The sequence below is a fragment of the Phasianus colchicus genome, chromosome 1 (assembly GCF_987193195.1).
Source record: "Phasianus colchicus chromosome 1, bPhaCol1.hap1.1, whole genome shotgun sequence".
NCBI classification, from domain to species: domain Eukaryota; kingdom Metazoa; phylum Chordata; class Aves; order Galliformes; family Phasianidae; genus Phasianus; species Phasianus colchicus.
The window spans coordinates 122,105,400-122,127,147 of NC_143436.1; the positions used below are offsets into that span (position 1 = coordinate 122,105,400).

General features: G+C 38.6%; 1 protein-coding gene across 7 annotated transcripts in view; it reads left to right on the forward strand.

Annotated features, from left to right (window-relative positions):
- Positions 1-21,748, forward strand: part of SCML2 (Scm polycomb group protein like 2) — a 69,658-nt gene that overhangs the window by 19,653 nt on the left and 28,257 nt on the right. For all 7 annotated transcript variants that reach the window (XM_090124947.1, XM_090124928.1, XM_090124956.1 and 4 more), the window contains 4 exons: positions 1,831-1,901; positions 7,838-8,072; positions 12,121-12,209; positions 13,592-13,835. In XM_090124947.1, coding sequence (XP_089981073.1) covers positions 1,831-1,901; positions 7,838-8,072; positions 12,121-12,209; positions 13,592-13,835 — 639 coding nt within the window. The remainder of the gene's footprint in view (positions 1-1,830; positions 1,902-7,837; positions 8,073-12,120; positions 12,210-13,591; positions 13,836-21,748) is intronic.

Sequence of the window (21,748 nt, forward strand, 5' to 3'; positions counted from 1 at the left end):
AACCCCCCTGCTATGTGCAGGTTCGCCAACCAGCAGACCAGGCTGCCCAGAATCACATCCAGCCTGGCCTTGAATGCCTCCACAGATGGGGCATCCACAACCTCCTTGGGCAACCTGTTCCAGTGTGTCACCACCCTCCGTGTGAAATTGACCTCTGAGTTAATTTTATTGAACTGAGTACATTAAAGTTTACTTTGAAAAATATTTTTTTAATCACAAGTCAGTTGGTAGTGGCAGTTTTATTTTTAGATTCAAAGGCTATTTTTATAAGGTGAGACTTAGAAAGGAGTTAATTATTATTTTTCGTATTTGTGTTCTCCATGGCTTTTCAAAGAAAGGAGCAATGGAGCTGGAGGCGGGTTTCTTAGGAAAACTCTGAAGGACCATTTCCAGAGCATACCCTCCTAAAATAGAAGTATCTTAATGCATTTTTAAATTAATACCTTTTGTGAGTAATACAAAATCAGTGCAAGTGTATAAATGTGTAAATAAGGTTTTTATTACAAAATAGACAGGCTTCCGAGGTGCCCTATGAAAGCATCTTTGTTACCAGCCTAACTGCAGTTCAGTTTGCTGAATTATCAACTTTTGAATTTTTTTTACTTCTTACTTAGTTAACAACTGCATGCCCTCTGCAGAGTCAAGGACCAATCCTTCATACCCTTTTGAGGCTGCTGTGCCAAAAAAAAAAGGATCTTAGCAGACAAGAGGATGGTTCTCTTCTGCTTGAGGCCCTGTAATTTTCAATGAAATGCTGTGCTAATGCAGGCAAGCTCTGAGAAGTGTGCAAGTGACTGAAAACACTGCTGTTTTCTGTTTGTTTCTTTGTTTCTCAAAGTTGCAGAAATGTGTTTGCCCGGTAGTGTTTTTACTGGCAGACACGATGTAGTTTCTCCACCGTTGTGAAGATTTTGCTCTGTGTAGTTATCGCTGATTGAACCACTGGGTGGCATCGTTGCACTATTTTGGGGTTCATTTATGGTCTGCTTTACAGGAACATCAGATAGATTCCAGCTGCCCAAACAGAAAAATAAGCAAAGGAGATCGTCTAAATGATTTATGGACAAAAACATTAGTTGTGCTATGGTAGTTTTTATCTTGTAGTATTTACCTTACAAAGGGAAACCTTTATCAAACTTCTCATGAAAAGAAACAAAGGTGCTGTTGGAATGTAATGCTAATTCTTTTGATTTATAGTGGACTGGGGATACTGATTCTCAAAGTACATTTCAGTAGATACTAAGTGTCTGTGGTTTTTACTGTGTATTATTAAATTAGTCCTTTGAAGTTACTGTAGCAGTGCTGCTCTTCCTCCCACTGCTGAAGTGATGTGGAACTAAGTTGCAGAAGCCCTGAGGTGATTTTTACAGGGATGTGCAGAGAATTGAATCTAGGTATCCTGACTTGTATGTGTAAATGTGGAGCACAAAATATATAAATGTGGAGCACAAAAAGAAGAACTTGTGGGTATACATATTTTCCTGTTGTGTGATTCCCCTGTTGACTCTTAAATCACAGAATCACAGAATTACAGAATTGCCAGGGTTGGAAGGGACCTCAAGGATCATGAATCTCCAACCCCCCTGCCACATGCAGGGCCACCAACCATTCCACCTAATGCTAGATCTACTTCTGTCTACTTTAATCTACTTCAAAGGCTGTGTATTTTATGAAGTTTTCATTTTATTGTAATGCTGTTCTTGGGGAAACAAAAATATTCTACAGATATTTGGGTGAATTTTTTGCTCTCTTTTTCCCCAGCTTACCTCCTATTTTATGTTCCCTTTCAAAAATGTCCGCATGGCCTTTTCTTTGTCTTATGTCTTCCAGAACAGTTTAGTTGGGATGATTATCTGAAAGAGACTGAATCAATAGCTGCCCCTCTACATTGTTTCAAACAGGTATGCCAAATACTATTTTGCAAGTCTGTGTGTATGTTTACTTGTTATGGGGTGATTGTATGTCAAATTTTACATTTGGACTGCTTGCAGACTTTTACTTCTTTTGATCTCTGTTTATCAGTATCTTAAACTTTTGGTAGATACTAGCAACTGAAATTTTCTGTTTTTGTTTTCTGCCTCAAGCCAGATTTTGAGGGTTTCATTAAAGCTGTATCTTTGGACTTGCTTTTTCTTTAAAAGAGAACAAGATAGAACAGTCTCATTGGACTTCAAAAATAATTTCTGGTTTTTTTTTTTTTCAGTAACATTAGAGGATTACTGTGAAAATTAAAATTTGGCTGATAATGAAAGGAGCCTTCCACCAATCTGTAACTGTAGGAGTCCTTTCAATTCTGGCTAGGTATTAGATGTACAAAATGTATGTATATATATTTTTGTGCATACTGGAAAAGTTATTTACCACTTATTTTCTTAATCTCCAAAATACTCAAATCATAGAATGGATTGAGTTTAAAGGGATCCTATGAATCATCAAGTTCCAACTCCCCCTGCCAAAGGCAGAGTTGGTAGTCACTAGATCATGTACTAGATCAGGTTGCCTAGGGCCCCATCCAGTCTGACCTTGAATGCATTCAGGGATGGGGCACCCATAACCTTTCTGGGCAGTCTGTACCAGCACCTCACCACTCTCTCAGTGAAAAATCATTCTATGATTCTGTGAAATATGTTGCGTTGCTCTTTCAGATTTTTACCAAGGTATAATCATAGAATTGTTTGAGTTGGAAAGGTCCCCTAAGGGTCATCTGGTCCAACCCTCCTGCAGTGAACAGGAACACCTAAAGCTAGATCAGTGTGCTCAGAGCCTCATCCAGCTTGAATGTCTTCAGGGACAGGACATTTACCTGCTGTTTGGGCATCCTGTTCCAGAGCTTCAATACCCTTATCGTAAAAACAAAACAAAACAAAACCTTCTACCTTATATCCAATCTAAATCTCCCCTGTTCCAGCTTGAAACTGCTTCCCCTTGTTTTGTCACAGCAGACCTTGCTAAAAAGTCTGTCCCCTTCTTGAAGCTCTCCTTTAGATATTGAAAGGCTGCTATCAGGTCATCTCAGAGCCTTCTCTTCTCCAGACTGAACAGCCCCAGCTCTCTCAGTGTCTCTCTGGACACAGTCAAACAGGTTCACATCTCTCCTGTACAGAGGGCTCTACATCAGGATGCAGTACTCCAGGTGAGGTCTCGCCAGCCCAGAATCACCTCCCTCACCCTGCTGGCCACACTTCTTTTGATGCAGCCCAGGATATGGGTGGCTTTCTGGTCTACAAGGGCACGTTGCTGGCTCATGCCCAGCTTGCCATCCCTTAGTATCCTCAGGTCCTTTTTGGCAGGGCTATGCTCCATGCTTTTGTCCTCCAGCTTTCACTGATAGTGGGGGTTGCTGTGACTCAGGTGAAAGACCTTACACTTGGATTTGTTGAACCTTATGAGGTTCTCCAGGGCCCACTGCTTGAGCCCATCTAGGTCCAGCTAGATTGGAAAGGAGTGCAAGAAAGAACAAAATGGCTTCTACACGTGGCTCAACCAGAAAAACTCCTGAACAGCTGGTAGTCATTGATGGCCACGCCCACCAGATTTCAGTGATGGCAACTACATTATGGTTTTCTAGTGGCTTCAAAAATAGATAGTGGTAACAGGTACTGGAGTTGAAAGAATACATTAAAAATATTTAGAGGAAAGACTTTTTATCAGGACTTGTAGTGGCAGAAGGAACAATGGTTTTAAACTAAAAGAGAGTAGATTTAAACTGAATATAAGGAGGAAACACTTCCTTGTGAGGATGGTAAGACACTGGAACAGGCAGCCCAGAGGAGGTGCTGATGCCCCATTGCTGGAAGTGTTGAGGGCCAGGCTGCATGGGGTTTTGGGCAACCTATTTTAGTGGCATGTATCCCTGTCCTTGGCAGGAGAGCTGGAACTAGGTGATCTTTAAGGTTTCTTCAACTGAAATCATTCTGTGGTAGAATATAAAGGAAATATTGGATCTATAATAAAGAAAACTATTTGTCCCTGAACTTAATGTACTTCTGCTATGTCAAAAGATGGAGAGTGACTAGAGTTAAGTGTTTTGAAGATAGGAATTAAAAAGATTGAGTTAACTGAAGAGTATGCATGTGTAACTACAGTCTCAAGTTACTAGAATTCACTATTATTTGTCATTCAGTGAGAGATATTAAGGAGTTTGTACAAAGGGTATTTAGTATGCTGCTTTACGTTGTGCTCTACAAGCTTGATTTCCCCCTGCCTGATGGTTGTATATGTATTTACTGATGCAGTTTAAATCTACCATCTTCTGTGAGCTAGTGATCTTCATTTATTCAGCTCTTTGGAGAATGAATCAACCTCTGAAGGCGTTTTTCTCTCTGTAGGAGCATCTGGGGTCCAATACATTCCCAATTTGGAGTGTCTGACTTAGCTGTGAAAAATTATGTAGGATGAGTTTCAGTAGGTACACCTTCCATGTATTGGGTGCTGAAGGAATTGGGTAGTTCAGGTTGGTAGAACTATAATATATGTGAGAAGCAGTGTATACGTGGTTTACTAGGTTGGAGTATCCAAAAAGATAACTTTTAGGGTTTGTGGGCAGTCTCATAGTACAGTGTGATAGTGGCTAGTGGGAACCAAGCAAAAAGCAACAAAGGAATAATCTGAAGACCTGGACTAATAATATGAGGTGAGGAATCATCACACTGTAAATCTGAAGTTGTTTGCAGGAATGAAGAACAGAGAAAGATGAAAGCAGATGTAGTATTTCTTCATATTATGTCTTGAATTTCAACTTTCGCTTCAGGAGATGAGGATAAAGGACAAAATGCTCCTTTTGTGCTGCTTTCAATGAGAGAGGGCTAAGAATAGCAAAGTCCATAGCTCTTTTTGGTTGGATCACCTATAATTTATCATTTTCAATATGTGTTTTTCGTAGTAGATACCAGCTCAAGGCAGAGACCCCAAGCCCTGCTTGGGTAGGAACAGGGCAGTGGTCTGTTTCTTGGTCATTCTAAGTTAGTGCCATATTCATACCTTGTAGACCATGATGACCAGAGCATACACTCTTAAGATATGTAGCTGTAGCAGAAAGCTGCTCGGAAGCCTTTCCTTGTGTCTTTTGTTTGTTGACTTCTTTGTGAATGATGCTTGGGAAGCCTTAACCATACAACAAAATAACATCCCAAATAAAGGTGTTTAAATAACATGGGCTAAGATAGAGTGACTTGGATTTACGTTAGGAGTGTGTGGGTTGGAAAGAAGAGCCTTCATGTCTGTGCATAGCAAATTTCAAAACAATTTGCATATTGAAACTACACTTCTTCTAGGATTTGACCTTTAAGTAGGAAGTGAGATGCAGTGTTAATTATTGCAGAGCCAGCTCTTCTTGCTAATTAATGTTTGAGGATTTTAGAAACTAAAGTGCTTGAGCTGTGTGTAGGACTAATCTGACTTCTGTTGGGTTACACATGAATTGTACATGTTGTTATCACTCTGTGTAATGAAGGGAAGATGCTGTTGTGGCCAGCCAAAAAACAAGCAGAGAGCTTTATTTGACAGTTATATCCAGAAATTGTGACTTGTGCGAATATTACAAAGTTTACATTTTATAGTAATTAAAAATGACCTGGGAAGTAATAGATTAAAGTCTTTACCATAAGTTAAGGTACAGGCATAGACTGCTAATAGGAATTGATTAAAGTATTTTTCATAATTTAGAATATTTTATCCGTTGCTCTCTGTTGTTTTTAATTAGTTCCTAAAATTTTGAAGCATTCTACATCTCGTTCTCTTACCCCTAAACTTTTCTTTTCAAGTAGCTGAAAATTTTAAATATAAACAGCTCAGCCCCTTTGGGTTAGAATAGAGCTTCAAGCAAGGCTCTTAAATAGCTGGTTTTGTTATTTTGCTACATGGTAAGAACTGGTATGGAGGAGTTATCTTTTAGAACTGTGCCTTGAATTGTTGCTACTTAAACAGGCTCACCTTTCCTTCAAAAAAATAAACAAACTCCCTAATTTTTCAATTTCAATTGTCTTTCATGGTTGTAGAGAATAACAGCTGGACAAGCAATGTCCTGAAATTGAATTGCCCTTTAAATTTAATATGCTCAGTCTCCCTCTTAAGACAGCCTGCTGTCTAAATGCAGCATTGGCAGATGCTGCCCTCAGTGCTCAATGAGTATTGCTTGTCTCCTTGGTTTTTGGGCTCTGGCTCCTCCACGGCTCATGCTGTTGATCTGGGATCTGCTTGGAACACTGCACCTGCACACCATAGAAAAGACAGAGCAAGATGCATTTTTAAATATTAAGTGCTGTGGAGGCAAAATATCACTAATACTTATTTAGGTAGCAGAATTCCTCAGCCCTTTTCTGTGTACGCAGGCATACAGGTGCACCCTGTGTACTTAGTATAGTCTCCTACCTGGCCTGACCAGACAGGTGTGGAAAGGGATGTCTGAGTCTTGTGGATGTGAATGCCCATGTTTGTGAGCCCTCTGCCTGCCTCCTGTGTTAGGATTCAGGTTATGTTAGCTACAGGGGTAAAATGGCAAGTGGAAGGCTGCCTATATGGTTTTTAGCGTCTGCATTTGGGAGCAGCTTTGACCTAGATGAGGTACAGAAGGCAGGCTTCCAGGAGTACAGTCTTCCTTTCCTATGAGAAACCTCAGTGCTTGGCTTGTTTAACTTGAGGAAAGATTGATCAGAAGGGATTAGGTTGCCACATGGAAATACACTGCAGAATTTTTTCATATTTTCAAAGATGTAGAGAGAACTGGAAGTACAGTATTGGTAAAAGTTTCTACAAATAAAATCGGGCTGAAAGTGAGGAGGTATCTTCAGGGAAGTAGAAAGATTGTTCTAGAATCGCGCTAGAGCCAAGGTGAGTCATATACTACCAGTTAGTCTTGATACAAGATTGTGATCATTGTAAGGTGATGTTATTGCCTACAGGGTTCCATTAGGCAAGCATTTGGACTGTGATCCAGCTGATCTCTGCCAGTGCTTGTTGTCATGTGAACTTTTCTGTGTTCCTCATAATAGCTCACTAAAGAATATTCTTCTTTTTTAACTTCTAATTTGTAACAAAAATTCAGCTGAAAAACCAAATTGCATTCATCATCTCTTCCTTGTGCTGGCATCTTTTTCCAAGAATCTGATGCCTGTTAATTAAATTGGCATTTCATTGTGTATGTGTGTGTGTGTATGAATGTACTCAGTTCTCTGTGAGTAAGCTCAAGCTGCAGTTCCTATCTTTGCACAGTTTTACGTGACTGTAGACTGTCTGTTTCCTTTCTGTAAAATGCATTTAACACTAATTCCTTTTTCTGTTTCTTTCTTTGTACTGTAAGCTTTTTTTTGTGAAGAAACATTCTTGCCCGAAACTTTCATAGTGCCTAGTGCAAGAGGATCCAAGTTTTGTTTTAATTTGCAAAATATTTCTTATTTCTGTATTTCTGTATTTCTTATGAATTAAAAACTAATAAATATTGTCTGTTCTGGTATTTATTTGTTTGTTTATTTTTAAGAGTTGTCATGTTTCCTGATATTCTTGTTTTTGTTTCCCATTCGCTTCAAGTATTATTCATTCCTCCTCCATCTTTGTATTCATATTTTCGCAATATTCCCATCTTACCTGTCCTGGTTGTGCCTGTGTTTTAAAAAATCAGTTGTGTTTATGCAGCAGAAACATCAAATATTTGAAATTATGCTGCTGGGAGGTTATCCAGTCTATTTTTCTGATTTACTGCTAAACGCTGAAAGTTCAAAGGCTTCTTTATATTTACCCACTTCTATGAAATATCTGGATGAATGAAAGCTGTATATTGAAATGGCTGGCAGTTTAGCAATGCAAACAACAATAACAAAAAGTCTTTTATCTCTTACTGTAGTCCAGAATTCCACCTACAAATGATTTCAAAGTTGGTATGAAACTGGAAGCCCGTGATCCTCGCAATGTTACCTCGGTTTGCATAGCTACAATAATTGGAATCACTGGCGCCAGGCTAAGGTTGCGACTCGATGGAAGTGACAACAAAAATGATTTTTGGAGGCTTGTGGACTCCTCAGACATACAGCCCATCGGGACCTGTGAGAAGAAGGGGGGCATGCTGCAGCCTCCACTTGGTAAGAAACAAAGCTTCTGAATTAATGTCTATGGAGCAGACCTGTCGTGTAGTCAATTTTACCTTTCTGTCTTGGCAAATTCAGTGGTACTAAAGTCACCAAAGCATTATTTAATGCCAAAGGAGAGGTAAGTGAACTAATTTGGAGTAAGTGGATTGTGACTTTTTCCTTCTTTTTTGATGAGGAGAGTCTTTTGAAATAAGAATTAGCAGAATAATTGCTTTTTGGCTTTAGTTATTTTTATTTAATGAAGTCCCTTAGTACTGTAGTGTCAGTCAGCTTTTGTAATAGAGAGATGCTGTCACGTGCCCATTCTGAAACTGTTCATTGATATACACACCTACCTTATGAGTGTGTATGGATGCAATATTTTATTGCTTGTTGTTGTCCATGTCCCATTTAGTAGAACTTAATAAGGACTAAGTTTTGGGTAAGGCTGAATATCCTTTTTTCTTCTTCAGTAAGGTGGAGTGGCCCATTGAAGACACTTGCTGTTAAGCCAAGTGTGAAGTGCTCAGCTGGACTGCATAAAGTGCATACAGTTCAGGACAACCTGAATCAAGCACTCAATTTTTTTGGGTGCTCCAAACAAATTGCGATCTGGGAAAGGTAACAGTATTGCATCAGGAAAGAGGCACTCCAGAGCTGTAGCAAACTGCGTGTGTTTCTTATTTCCTCAAACTGACACAAGAGGGGGATGTTTGATCAATTTGTTGTGATTGCTTTGTGAGCACGACAAATGCTCATGAAGAAGAATGCAGCTGTCCTACACTGAGAAATAGTCTGCAGATTTTTTTTTGCCTTCCATGAGCAGTGTGAGCCACAACAGTACATCTCCCCAAACTGAGAAATAATGCTTGAACTTAGAGAAAACTAATTGAGGAAGTTTATTAAACAGGGAGCTGTACAAAGGAATTCCTTGCTACACAATGAATACTCAAAATTAATGTTGACCAACTACTGTGAGTAATATAACTGTGGCATCATTTTTCTCTGCTGTGATTAATCTGTATATTTAGATCTACATTTTTCTACTGTGTTTGGTAGAGCTTACACTTCTGGGTACAGAAATCTTGAAATAAAATGAATATTTGTTATTAGTTTGAAAATACTTCTGCTTTTCAGAAGCGGGAAAAATAATGACCAACTTTCATCTTAATTAAAGATTACCTAGTCCTGTTATCGACCCATAACCACCATACCACCAAACCATGTCAATCAGTGTATTATCTACCCTTTTCTTGAACATCTCCAGGGACGGTGACTCTACCACCTCCGTGGGCAGCCTGTGCCACTGCCTCACTGCTCTTTCGGAAAAGAAATTTTTCCAACTTCCTCTGATAGAATTATAGAGTCATTGAGGTTGGGAAGGTTGTTGTGCTTTCTCTTACTGACCTGAGGAAACTCTTCTACCATATCTGTTAACAGATTTCAGATTTTCTGTTAGAAAGGTAAAGTGAAAAGTGTGATTTCATTGCAGTGCAAAACTTGATTGGCTTGCAGACAGATACACCAAGAGTTCACTTAACCAGTAAGTTGCTTCATGTAGATTGTAAGGGTAGATGTTTTTGTGCTGTTGTGCTGCTTTAGGTAAACGTAAGATAATGCAGCTAGGGCACCAGTCCACAAAAAATATTATTTGAGATAGTTACAGTCTCAGCTCAAAAAGGCTTTTTTTTTTTCTCTCTTTTTCTTGTGAACATAGAGGTTTGAATGAAAACATTTGAATTTCTTGACACTGAAGGGAAAAGATTCTGATTTGTTTTTATTTTGTTTTTGAGAAATGACTGTTTAGCCTCTCTGAAGTTTTTGGTAGAACCTTCTAGAATGAATGCAGTGATACCAGCATGAATAAGGGCTGTAAAAGAAAAGAGTGTATCTATTCTTTCAGCTACATGTATGTGTGATGTATAGCTTTTGTTCAAGACCACAGTGCTTTTTTTTTTTTTAAATGTGTTTCTAAACTGGCCTGATGAATGAAACAACTCTGGATTTTGTGTAATGAAGACAGTTGAGCCATTAAGAAGAGAAACTTTCTGAGATTATCAGTTGAAGGGTTGATGCCTTCTCTTAGGATACTGTTTCTCACTCTGTTGGCTCAGGCTACTTGCAGAGCAGCCCCAAACAAGCAGATGTTTCCCTGCATCCAGGAATGTAAGTTTACCTGCACTCAGAACAATTGCAGTTATTCAGAAAAGAATGCAAATGCCATTATTTTTCTCTCCTGTCTTAGATTTTTCTGGAGATAGGCAGAATTCCAGCAATGAAGCGTTCTGGCATACCTAGATAAATTTTTGAAAAAGCCTTCTTGGCAGCTTTACAGCATCCTGTTCCTGGGCAAAGCTGGGAGCTAATTGGGTGTATAATTACCTCCTGTTAGACATTTAAGCAACTGATTTTATTATTTTTTTTTCCTGAGTGGTAGGGAACCTTCTGGATACTAATGTTCTATTTCTCTCATAATAACAAGTTAAAATACTCCCTCCTACCTCATCTTTGCATAGCTTCAATTATGTATGTTACATAAGGTTTTTTAGAAAATGATTAATGTAGGAAAGGGTTCCTGTTTTGTCTTCTGTTTTTCATAGGTGATCTTTTATGGTTTTGAGAACTTAATGTTCTCAGCAAATTATGATAAAGGTAACACTTACTGTGTTTTTACCAGGACAATTTATAGACCAAGTGAAGTTAATTGAAATTGTTGTTTAGTTGTCACTCCTCTTTCTTTGTGTATGTGTCTTTTCTGTGCTAGCTGGCTAGGAATATTGTATTTCAGCAATCACACGTGTTTAGACTTTGTAAAGACTCCAGTATGAAACCAAGACTGATAATCAGCTCAGTAGTCTTCAAATTATGACACCATTTCTCAGTTGTGAGCTTTTTATTAATTTAGGTGTTGCGTAGGTAGTTCCAGTGCATAAACTTTTATTCGGCTAAAGATAGCTTAAAGCTGTAATTTGAAGAACAATTAAAAAATATAATCCACGTAATTCAATTTTAGATTACTTAATGATTTAACTGATCAAGAATTGCGAATACGTTCCACCTTTCTAGTGGCATTCTTCCAGGATAATCCTCATGGTTCGGCTGTGAGGGAGCTCATCAGTTCCTGGCAGATTCTGTTAGTAATTGCTTTATGGACAAATTTCCAATTCTCTCTATTATATTTATTTGCCCGTAAAACTGTGCCCGGCGTGTAACTGTAAAAGATGGAGTAAAAGGGGATATTTTTGGTTTTGCTTTATGCTTTTTTTTTTTTTTTTTTTTTTTTTAAACTGGAAAGTAGTTGATTGTGAAGGAAGATTATCTGGAATGAGAATATTTTCAGCCAAACCTTTGTTCTGCTTGTATCAAGTAGTTCAGCTGAAGAAATCTGATTACTGTTTGTACTTCTTACTCACTTGTTTAATGAAGGATGCTAGAGAAGAAACATCTAGTTTGCATTTGTCAATATGATATATACATCTATTACAGCCATTATATGTTTCTTCTTCACTGTTATGTGTTCTTTGTTAAGAATATTTATTTATTTTAATGGTTGGGGGAGAAGAAACCAATTGGTCATCTTCTTATCTAATCTGATGGAAGATTTAAAACAGCCTTGAAAATAAGAGTCTTTCTTCAGTAAATGAAGGAATCTGGAGCTGAGGAAGTCGTTTGAGAATAAGAAGTGGCCCTGTAAAGTAAGCTGAGTTATTTCTGAGTTCATTCTGCTTGGGAAGTTCCACTGAGGCAGGGACTGTGTGGGATGACCTGGTCATCTTCTGTGCTAGAAATCATATGTTGGACAGTCTTAAATGTTTTATCTGTCAAATCACAAACTAACAATGACTGATTCTGTAAGCAAACCACTCAAAATGGGAACGCAGTGTGCAGATTTCTGTACCAACAGCTCCTCTATTTGGGCCTTCTTGGTTACTTTTACTTTGTCCAAGTCCGAAGTAGAGGGAGTGAGGCAGTAGTAAAGCCAATTTTATATCTTTTTCCTCTCGTGTTTTACAGACTGAATGTAGGGATGTTATACACAAGTAATTTATTTGTTACTTAGGATTCCAGATGAATGCATCTTCTTGGCCAATGTTTCTGTTAAGAACTCTGAATGGAGCTGAAATGGCACCTGCGGCATTCTTTAAGAAGGTAAGGAGAAAAGGACTGCTAGTATATATGCTTATATCCATTAGTCTCTGGTTGCATTTTTTAGTGAGAATGCCAAGATATTGCCTATTGGCTGCAGCACAAGAAGGCAACTGTTATTTAAAACTACTTTGAAATGGATTGGCAAGGTACAAAACTAGAGAAGAAGTGGTCTGCCTCTAGTCCATTAGATGGGTATCTCCTTTTCTGAGTTGAGACTTTTAAAGTTTGCTTAGAAAAATGCTAGCACACTTTTTGTGTCATGGATTGAAGACATGATGCCTTTCTCACATTTCTTAAAAGCATCATACTTGTCTTGTGATTATGCACAAGAGTAAAATTTTTTTTTTCTTAGAAAAGGAGTAATTGGAATAAAATAGTGCTTGGAAACATTTTGTTAAATGTTCTAATTGGGTGCATTACTCATCATTTGAAATCTAATGAGAAAGTTGTTGACAGAAAAAGCTGTTCTGCCTGTTTTTTTTTAACTATTAAGTAAACTGCACTGAAACACAAAAAAGTATATATAAAACAGTAGTAATATTAAAATGACATCTTTATTTTTTTTGTTACGGTGCTGTAAAAGAGAATGGCTTCATTTCTGATACTGTGAATGACATTTGAATGTATGTCAGTAAGGGAGAGTTCATTTTAGACCTGCGATGGTACTTACATGTTTAACTTCATGTAGTTTTCTGAGGTGTGTTGAATCAGACTTCCCTGTGGTAGGCTATCAGCATAACTGAGATGATTGTGTTTTGGAGGCTGAAGTTCCTAAGGTTGAGGTGGTAATGCAGGCTCCCTTGTGTCACCACCTCTGCACTGAGGGTACATTTTTGCTTGGTTTTTTTTTTCTTGTTGACTTGATTTTTGTTTCTCTTTTGTCCACTTGGAATTGGTTTGAGGCAGGCTTAGTTAATAGAGGCCTATAAATAATGTCCAATGCTAATGAATTTTTCATGGACTAATTGAGAGATGAAGCTTTTACCAGACATTTATCAGTCCCCAGAAATACCCATTCTCTGCAAACCTTCTCTTCTTTATTAGCATGTGATAATTTCACGTTAGTGCCTTTGCTGTCCTGCTGCCCAGTCATGATGTATTGGGTGCAACCTATTGCTTATGTAAATACTTTCAGCACAGCCTTGCTGTCATGGGGAATTTTGCTAATTATCCCAACTGTGTTTGTGGGCACAGAATTGAGATTTTTATGATACACAAAAGGAAAAGCAAATATGACACATCAGTGAGTTTCTTTGAATATCCATTGTAACTTTTTGATAGTACTAAGAAATAAGACTGTTGAAGAAAAAATAGAGGTTTTCTGACATCTGCTTTTAAGGGATCATGCGAACACAAATAATCTACCAATCTTACTTTTGTAGGAACCACCCAAACCTGCAACAAACTGCTTTAAAGTTGGAATGAAACTTGAAGCTATAGATAGAAAGAACCCATACTTGATTTGCCCAGCAACCATTGGAGATGTTAAAGGAGACGAAGTTTTTGTTACGTTTGATGGCTGGAGAGGAGCATTTGACTATTGGTGCAGATGTGATTCTCGTGATATTTTCCCAGTTGGATGGTGTAGCTTGACAGGAGATGCATTACAACCACCAGGGAACAATGGTAAGATGGTTAATAATATTGCTTAATTGTTTTTCCCTCAATTACGGCAGAATTTTAAAAACCAGCTGGCTGTATGCAGATAAGAATGGAGATTTGATTTGTGAGTAGCTGAGCAGGGCGAAATATTGTTAAATTTTCTTTATGTAGTTTAAAGCAAATAGGATAGTTTCCGGGAAGCAAGTTTCTGTGTTTGTAGCAACTCTGGGAATATTTTAGTTAATATTTTACTGTGAGAAGGGCTTCTGGTAATCTTATTTTTTTGTGTGTGCTTGTGAAGAATCGTGGACTTAAGCTAGGTTTGCAGTTGGTATTTCAATAGTTAAATGATCCTTTTTAATGGCATCAATATATCCTCTGCAGCAGTTTATATTAAGCTAACTGCTAAGATTGTAGGTTTAAACTGTGTTTTTAGGAGGTTTTTGCTTCATACTCTCAAGTTCTGTCTTGAAGCTGCCTATTCTGAATTTATCATCCTCATTTTTTAGTTTATGGTTATGAGTATGTTTGGTAATAGAGTCCATTTAACTTGTGGCAACCTTGCTTTGTAATATTCAGCCACCTACCCTGGAAAAATGGGAGATTAAATAAAGAGGAATATCCTGAATGTAATTCTTCTTCTACTCTTGCCTTTCTGTAATGCAAGATTTTTCTGTAAACTATTTGAACTCTGCTCCCTTTCCTCTCTTCAGATTTGACAGAAATTAAGTTTTTTATAGAGGGGGCCATATTTTAGTTCAGTGCTTCAATACAGTTCACCAGAATAAGTTGTTCTAACGGCAAACACTTTCACAGCTGGTGTTAGGTAAGGAGCAAGCAGACTGGTTCCAGTACAAAAGGAATAGAAACAATGAGACAAGAAATCAGTCATTCTCCCTACTTTTTCCTCTATATTTTTCTCAATCCTTTGCCAATGGGTCAAGAGTGTATGGAATATCTAGGTGATAAAGAGTTCCCTTCTTAACTGCTTGTTTCCTCTGAGGCGTTGCCCTCACCTGCCTGTCCGTAATCGCTGTCTGCAGTCATGGCCATTAGGTCACAGTAACTGTAATTTAGTTTAGCCCGTGCTCCAGATTTCAACCACGGAGCAGTGATGTGTGTAGCAGTGCTGGCAGATCGAAGATGTGCAGGTACGAATCTGTGGTGAGAAGGGAGGGGGAAGTGAGGAGAAAGACAGTATACATTTGATCAAAATAGTGCAGAGTCCCAAAGTGACTACAGCCTCAATGTATCTCTGTTCCCAGTCTGCAAAGTGCATGCCTCAGCTTCTTCAGAAGGCTGTCTTTGTCTTGAGGAGTCATGAATACAGTCTGTTTTTATGATAAGTTAGTTTATGTCAACTGGGGAGAAGTAAAAGGGATATATACAAAAAGGGATGTACAAAAGGGATTGTGTAAATAGGTGATGTACGTTTTTTTTTTTAAGATACTTTTGTGACCATTTAAATTGCTGACTCCAATTGCATCTTCTGAAAAGAAGCATTATGAAATTGTTTAGTCTACTCCAGTTTCAGTGCTGGAAAATGAACAGTGTTTTGAGACAATATGTACAGTACTTCTCTTGCCTGATGAGTGTTTGATAGACATCAAAGAGTAGTGTAATAATAAGTTTGATTAAATATTTCAATTGTTCAGATACTAACGTGAACACAATTCTTGAGTATGCTGGAATTTGGTGAAAGGTGAAAGACCTACCCAAGAAACTCTGGATTCTATTGCTTTCTTACGAAACAATAATGCTTTAGGCACTGATAAAACCCAAGGTGAGGTTGTTGCAGATGTTTAGTCAAAACTGTAGAATTTTGGAGACATGGCAGAAATGTGTGGTAGGGAGGTGAAGGCTGTCGGGATTTGGTTATTTGCAGTTCTAAAAGTGTGTCCAAGGCTAACTGCACCACACTTAAATTTTTCATAAAACTGCAGTTTTGTCCCTTCCCCCCCCTCCACCCCATTTGGAGCAGGAAGTTTGTTCTTTGCTTCATGAGCATGTTATATGCACTTGTCAAATTTACATAGCTAAGTGTAACATTTTTTGCTCTCAGGTTGTTTTTCAGAGTTATTTGATTGCTTTTGAGCCATTAAAGAACTGTAATGATAGTCCTTTATTAAAATGTAAATAGTAGCTTCAAGGAGAGTGTAATCAGGTCATTTCAATTCAGAAATATGATGAAGTTGTCAGGATTCTTCATTAAGTCACATTAACGTTGACTACTTCTGTTAAGGAAGAAAGCATGGCAGATAATATATTGTAGGAATTTGCTTGAAATATTACGGTATCATTCTGGCCCTGACTTTTTTCCTGCCGATTATTTTAGTGTTTCTGTGTTCAATTACCACAATAGAAAGTGAAAATAATTGACTGAATATGTCTTAGATTTCAGAGTTGTAGTGGAAAATATTTTTGTTTATTTTATAACTACTTTTTTTTTTTTCTAGGAGGCATTTAAACACAGTAGATCAAAAAAGAACTGAAAACAAAACAAATCTTAATCGCCAAGCAAAACCAATATTCTGTAATCTGAGTATGAAGGTGATAAATTATGCTTTAAGTTTCATCCATACGTATGACAACAGCTTCCTGCCATGAGACTTATATTTTTAACGTCTGAGAGAGAAAGTGCGGTAATGGAGATGATCTGAAAATGAGGGAGCATTTTAATGCAGTTTACCCTCTTAGCCACTTAGGACGCTTAGGAGGGAATGTAGGACTTGTCATGGGTGGTTTCTGGAACGGTTTTAACACAGACTTCTTAATACAGATTAATTTATTTAAAACTAGATATGTGATGTATTTAATCTTTTTAGTGTTTTAGTCTCGTAATTTTCATTGGTATAGAAAAATAAGCTTAGGAGCCTAGACAAAATTAATAGATGATAAAAAGAGGAAGATAAGTAAGAAGTTGTTCTGGACAACTCTTTGCGATGTTCAGTCCTTAGTCTTCTTGTTGATGTTTTGTCTTTGTCCTTCTCATCAAATGTGATGGAGGGGACGTAGCTTGATGTCAGTGTATGTGCATAGTGGTATGAAATGTCGTTGTTTAATTTTTCTGCTAACAGAAGCTGTACATTGCTAGTATTGTAGTTGGCTTCCTTAAAAATGTCTAGATCAGTAGTAATTTATGTAATATGTGGTTTGACAGCATTGCTTGATGTCAAGTTGACCTGTGGCCCAAGGTTAATATTTTAAGGATGCAGCAGCTTGTTTTACTCCATGTTTCTTGGTCAGATAAGTGTTTTTATGATGAACATGAGTGTGAACTGTGGCATGATAGTGTCTGATGGATGAAGGAGGCTGCTCTGGGAGGCTTTTTCCAGTGGTGGCTCAAAGCAGATAGTTGAAGAAAAGCATAAGCACGTAGGAGAGAGGTTGTCAGAAGTATTCCTAGTATCTGTCAGTCTAGAACCCGCTAGAACCTGCTAGCACCCATGCCCCAGATAATGCCTTTATGCTGCGTACCTCTAGGCAGAGTTTGATCATTTTGTTCAGGTGTGTTTTGGAGCCATCTGAACTTTTAGTATCTACCGCATCCTGTAGAAGGGAGTTTCCTGCAAGAGGAGATGACCTTTGCCTTGCTGGTAGTCCGGTAGTTTCACTTTTATGTCTTGTAATGAAACAGCTTCTTGTACTTCTATTCTTGTAAAGGAAGAGTCTGTAAATACTCATTCCCTAACTTCTATATAGCTGTCATGTTCTTTTTTTTTTTTTCCTGTGTCCCCCTAACTGCTTCTACTGCAAACTTATAAAATGTTGTTCTGTTTTCTTGTACCTTGCACTAGGATGAGTTTAATTCTTCTTTGTTGTTCCGTACTGTTTTCATTTCAGCTATGCCATTTTGAGCTACTAGAACCAGAAGTGCACAGGATGTCTAAGTCTTAGAGGCATTGTTTCTGTTTTCTGTTCCTTTTACGATTATTCATAAAGTTGCATTTGGGATTCTGGAGCGCTGTGGAGCAATGAATTAATGCTGCCATAGAAATAATTATTTTAATTCCAAGATGTTTCTTTTGTAATGCTTTGTAATGCTTCACCATTTGCAGAAGCTGAATTATTTTTAATTGCTTGAAACTGAATTTCATCTTTTACTTCCTCACCTGCTGAGCATCAGCTCAGTTTTGCAAGATCTTTACTCAAAGAACTGCATTTACATTTGTTGCCATTGCATGCTTCTCTCTTGTTGTAGATCATAAATGGATAAAATGCACAAGCCCAAGCAGGGATCTCATCAGGATTTCTCTAGAAACCTCTTGACTTTGGAAATGTCCATTTGTTCCTGATCATTGCTTAATATTTTCCAATAAATTCTTTAGAAAGAGCCATGTGGGTCTTCTCTTCTATCCATTGTTACTTAAGTTTGTTAGTTAAGAGACTGTGGTGTGAGATCTTGTCAAATGCAAATCCACAGACTGCATCAACTGACTTTCAAGCATCTGATTGCCTACTGATTACTTAATAATAATATTCTAATGGATTTATGAGATGTGACTTTACAGAAGCCATGTTCGCTTTTCCATCAATACATTGTGTTTATATTTGTGTTCACTACCTCTGTTCCTGTACAGTAGCTTTTAACAACTTATCCAGTACATACATCAGGTGTCCTGTCCGTACTTTCCTGGCTGGAGGATTGGCATCATGTTAGGTACCTTTATGCCTCTGGACCTGAGGCAATTTTGAAGACAAACTTCATAGCACTATCAGTAGGTTGGACATATCGCTTTTTATCCTTAAACTTCAATGGGCTGCCTGCCCAGCCAGCTCTGCTCTTTGTTTCGTCTCTGATTTCTGACCTCTGCTACTGGTACTTCATGTTATGAGCTTATTTGAAATCCTTGTGAAGAAAGGTTCTAATAAAGGAACTGATGTGAACTTCCTTGGGGTGAACACAAAAGCAAAAAGAACAGTTGATCTTGTTGCTCTGGTGTTACCTTCTGCATTTTTTTCTGAAATTTGACCATCCATGTAACTTCTGCTTTTTATATACTTTGAAAAGACTTTTTGAAGTCTAATATCTTTTGCATGTTTTACCATCTTCTGTTTTTCTGGGCCAAGCATGTTATGCTTGTATACTTAACTGCTATAGATTGTTATTTTTATTCTACTCAGTTGGATAATAGAGAGCTGTTACTATGCCTAATAAGTAGCTGGTTTTATCTGAAGCTTATGACTGACATAGAAGACAGGTGACTGAAGACTGTCAGAGCAGTTTTGGTTTGCTGTTTCTGTATAAATTCATTTTGCTAGTTAGTCGTTATATATAACTGCCAGTTACTTAGCTAACTCATCTTCTTATAAGCAAAATCACTTCCATGAAAGAATGAAGAGGAGTATGTGGGGAAAAACCATGTAGGAGATATGTAGGTTCACCTGTGAAGATTGATTTCATTGTAAAGAACCGTGTATCATTTAGATGTGAAATGCATCTGCAGAAAGATCATTTCCCATTGTTCCCTCATCCTTCCCTCTTCTTCCAGTCTTATGAAGTTTGATCTCTGACAGATCAAGGTGTTGCAAGAATCTGCTCACTGCATCTTGCAGGAGAGAGTTCAGGTGAACAAGAAAAGATGATGTTGTAATCAGGGGGAAAAAAAAACCAACAATGAAACACTGTAGCTTTTATCCTTACCCCCTCTTCCTTCCCTTCCTCTCTGTCTTTTTCATTCCACACTATGTGCCACCTCATTGCTTTTCTCTCTGTTTTGTGCTTTTATTGTCAGTGAGGGCAATCTTTTTTCCTTACACTAATCAGGCTATGATGTTAAATATCTCCTTCAAATAGCTGTCTACAGCAATAAGAGAAGGACGGGCCCAAGTGAAGGTAAAGGAATGTCTTGTTTGTCTGTTTAATGATTTCTTGGTTTTTGGTTTATTTAAATTTCAGACATGATCTCAATAGTTTGTGCAGATTTTTTCCAAGCTAGCTGCCAGAAATATGTCTCTCTGTTGCTGATAATGAAATGACGTCAAGATAACTGTACTGGGTTTTCAGCTGAGTTGTACACAATTGTGCAACATCATTGTAAACTTCAGTACTGCTCTACAAAGGAAGCATTGAAATGACTTTAGAGAGAGCTACAGTAAGATCTTTGAAAAGACTGCGTTGTTTAAAGTAGCAAAAAAAATCAGATAAGCACAATAATCCTTAAGTTTCATTATAGATAGAAATATGCTGAATTTGCACAGTCTCATACTGCTGGAGATTTCATTTTACTCTCTGTGCAGCCAGCTTCTTTCTCTGAGCAGGTCACAGTAGTTAGGCATACAGTAAGCAGATATATGCTGTCTTCAGAACTGTAGATAAAGAACTCCTCAGCGCTTCAGGCTAAAATCTGATTTGCCACATTCTCTCGCTTGTTAAGCTTTATTTTTTATTTGGTATTAATGTTTCTTGGCATCATGCAGCAGGGCCTGGATAGTGCTGCTACAGGGCAGAAATCACTTACTTAAAAATAAAGGTTTTACCTGTCCCAAAGGTGTGACCTTATTGTAAGACTGGTTTTGTCACCATCTTAACACGCTTATGAGGTAACTGTATTTCTCTTTCAAACTGCAAGTGCTCCAGGCACATATATCTTTTTCCTGTTACATGGAATTTTTTTTAATTTGCTCTTAGAATAGAACAGTTCAGCTGGAAGGAACCTTCAGAGACTACCACGTCCAACTCCTGACCATCTCAGGGCTAACCAGAAGTTAGAGCATGTTACTGAGGGCTTTGTACAAATACCCCATAAACACTACCAGGCACAGGGCATCAACTGCCTCTCTAGGGAGCCTCTTCCAGTGTTTAACCACTCTCATGGTAAAGAAAACTTTCCTAATGTCCAGTCTGACCCTTCCCTGGCAGCTCTGTGCCATTCCCCTGTTGCTGTCAACTCCTGGGAGCAGAACCTGGCACCTCCCTCTGCTTCCCTTCGTCAGGGCACTGCAGGGAGCAGTGAGGTACCTCTCAGCCTCCTCTTCCCAATGCTCTCAGCCTCTCCTTGCAGAACATGCCCTCAGCCCTGTTACCAGCTTTGGTGCCTCTTTTGAAAGTCTTCATGAACCTTAACGTCCTTTTTGTGCTGTGGAGCCCAGAACTGCACACGACACTCGATGTGAGGCCACACCAACACCAAATAATAGCAGGAACATCACCTCCTTTGACCCGGCTGGCTGAGCTCTGTGTGCCCCCTGGGTGCCACGATGCAGTGCTGGCTGATACTGAACTGCTGTCACCAGGACCCCCAGGTCCTTTTTTGCTGGGCTGCTCCTCAGCCACTCTCCTCTCACCTGTACTGTGACCAGCATGCGGCACTTACTTTTGTTGAACTTTGTGAGCAATGTATGTAGACCCACGTCCCTCCAGGCAGCCAAAAGCACTTTCCAGTTTACTGTCAACAGCAGACTTGCTAAGGATGCATTCCGCTTCTGCGTCCAGATCGTTGATAAACACGTTGAGCAGGACTGGACCTAGAGTTGATCCTTGGGGAACACTGATGGTGACTGGCTGTCAGCCAGATGTAGCCCCATGGACTGTAACCCTTTGAGCTCTGCCATTGAACCAGTTCATAACCCAGCCTAGTGTGTGTCTGTTCATCTCACAGTTGGACAGCTTGTCCAGAAAGGTGCTGAGAGGGATGGTATCAAGGGCCTTTCTGAAATCCAGGAAGATTACTTCTGCTGACTTCCCTTTGTACACCAAGTGGGTTACCTAATATTATAAATCCAGCTTTAGTTATTTGATGTCCTTGTGATTAACCTGTGTTGACTATGCCTGATAATAGCTTTTTTCTTTAAATGCCTTTCAGTATCTCCCAGGACACTGTTCTCCATAACTTTTCCAGGTACTGAGGTTAGAATGAGAGGTCTCTAGTTTCCTGAGCCTTTGCTCATGCCTTTTTTGTAGTGGGGGTAATATTGGCTAGCTTCTAGTCAGCAGG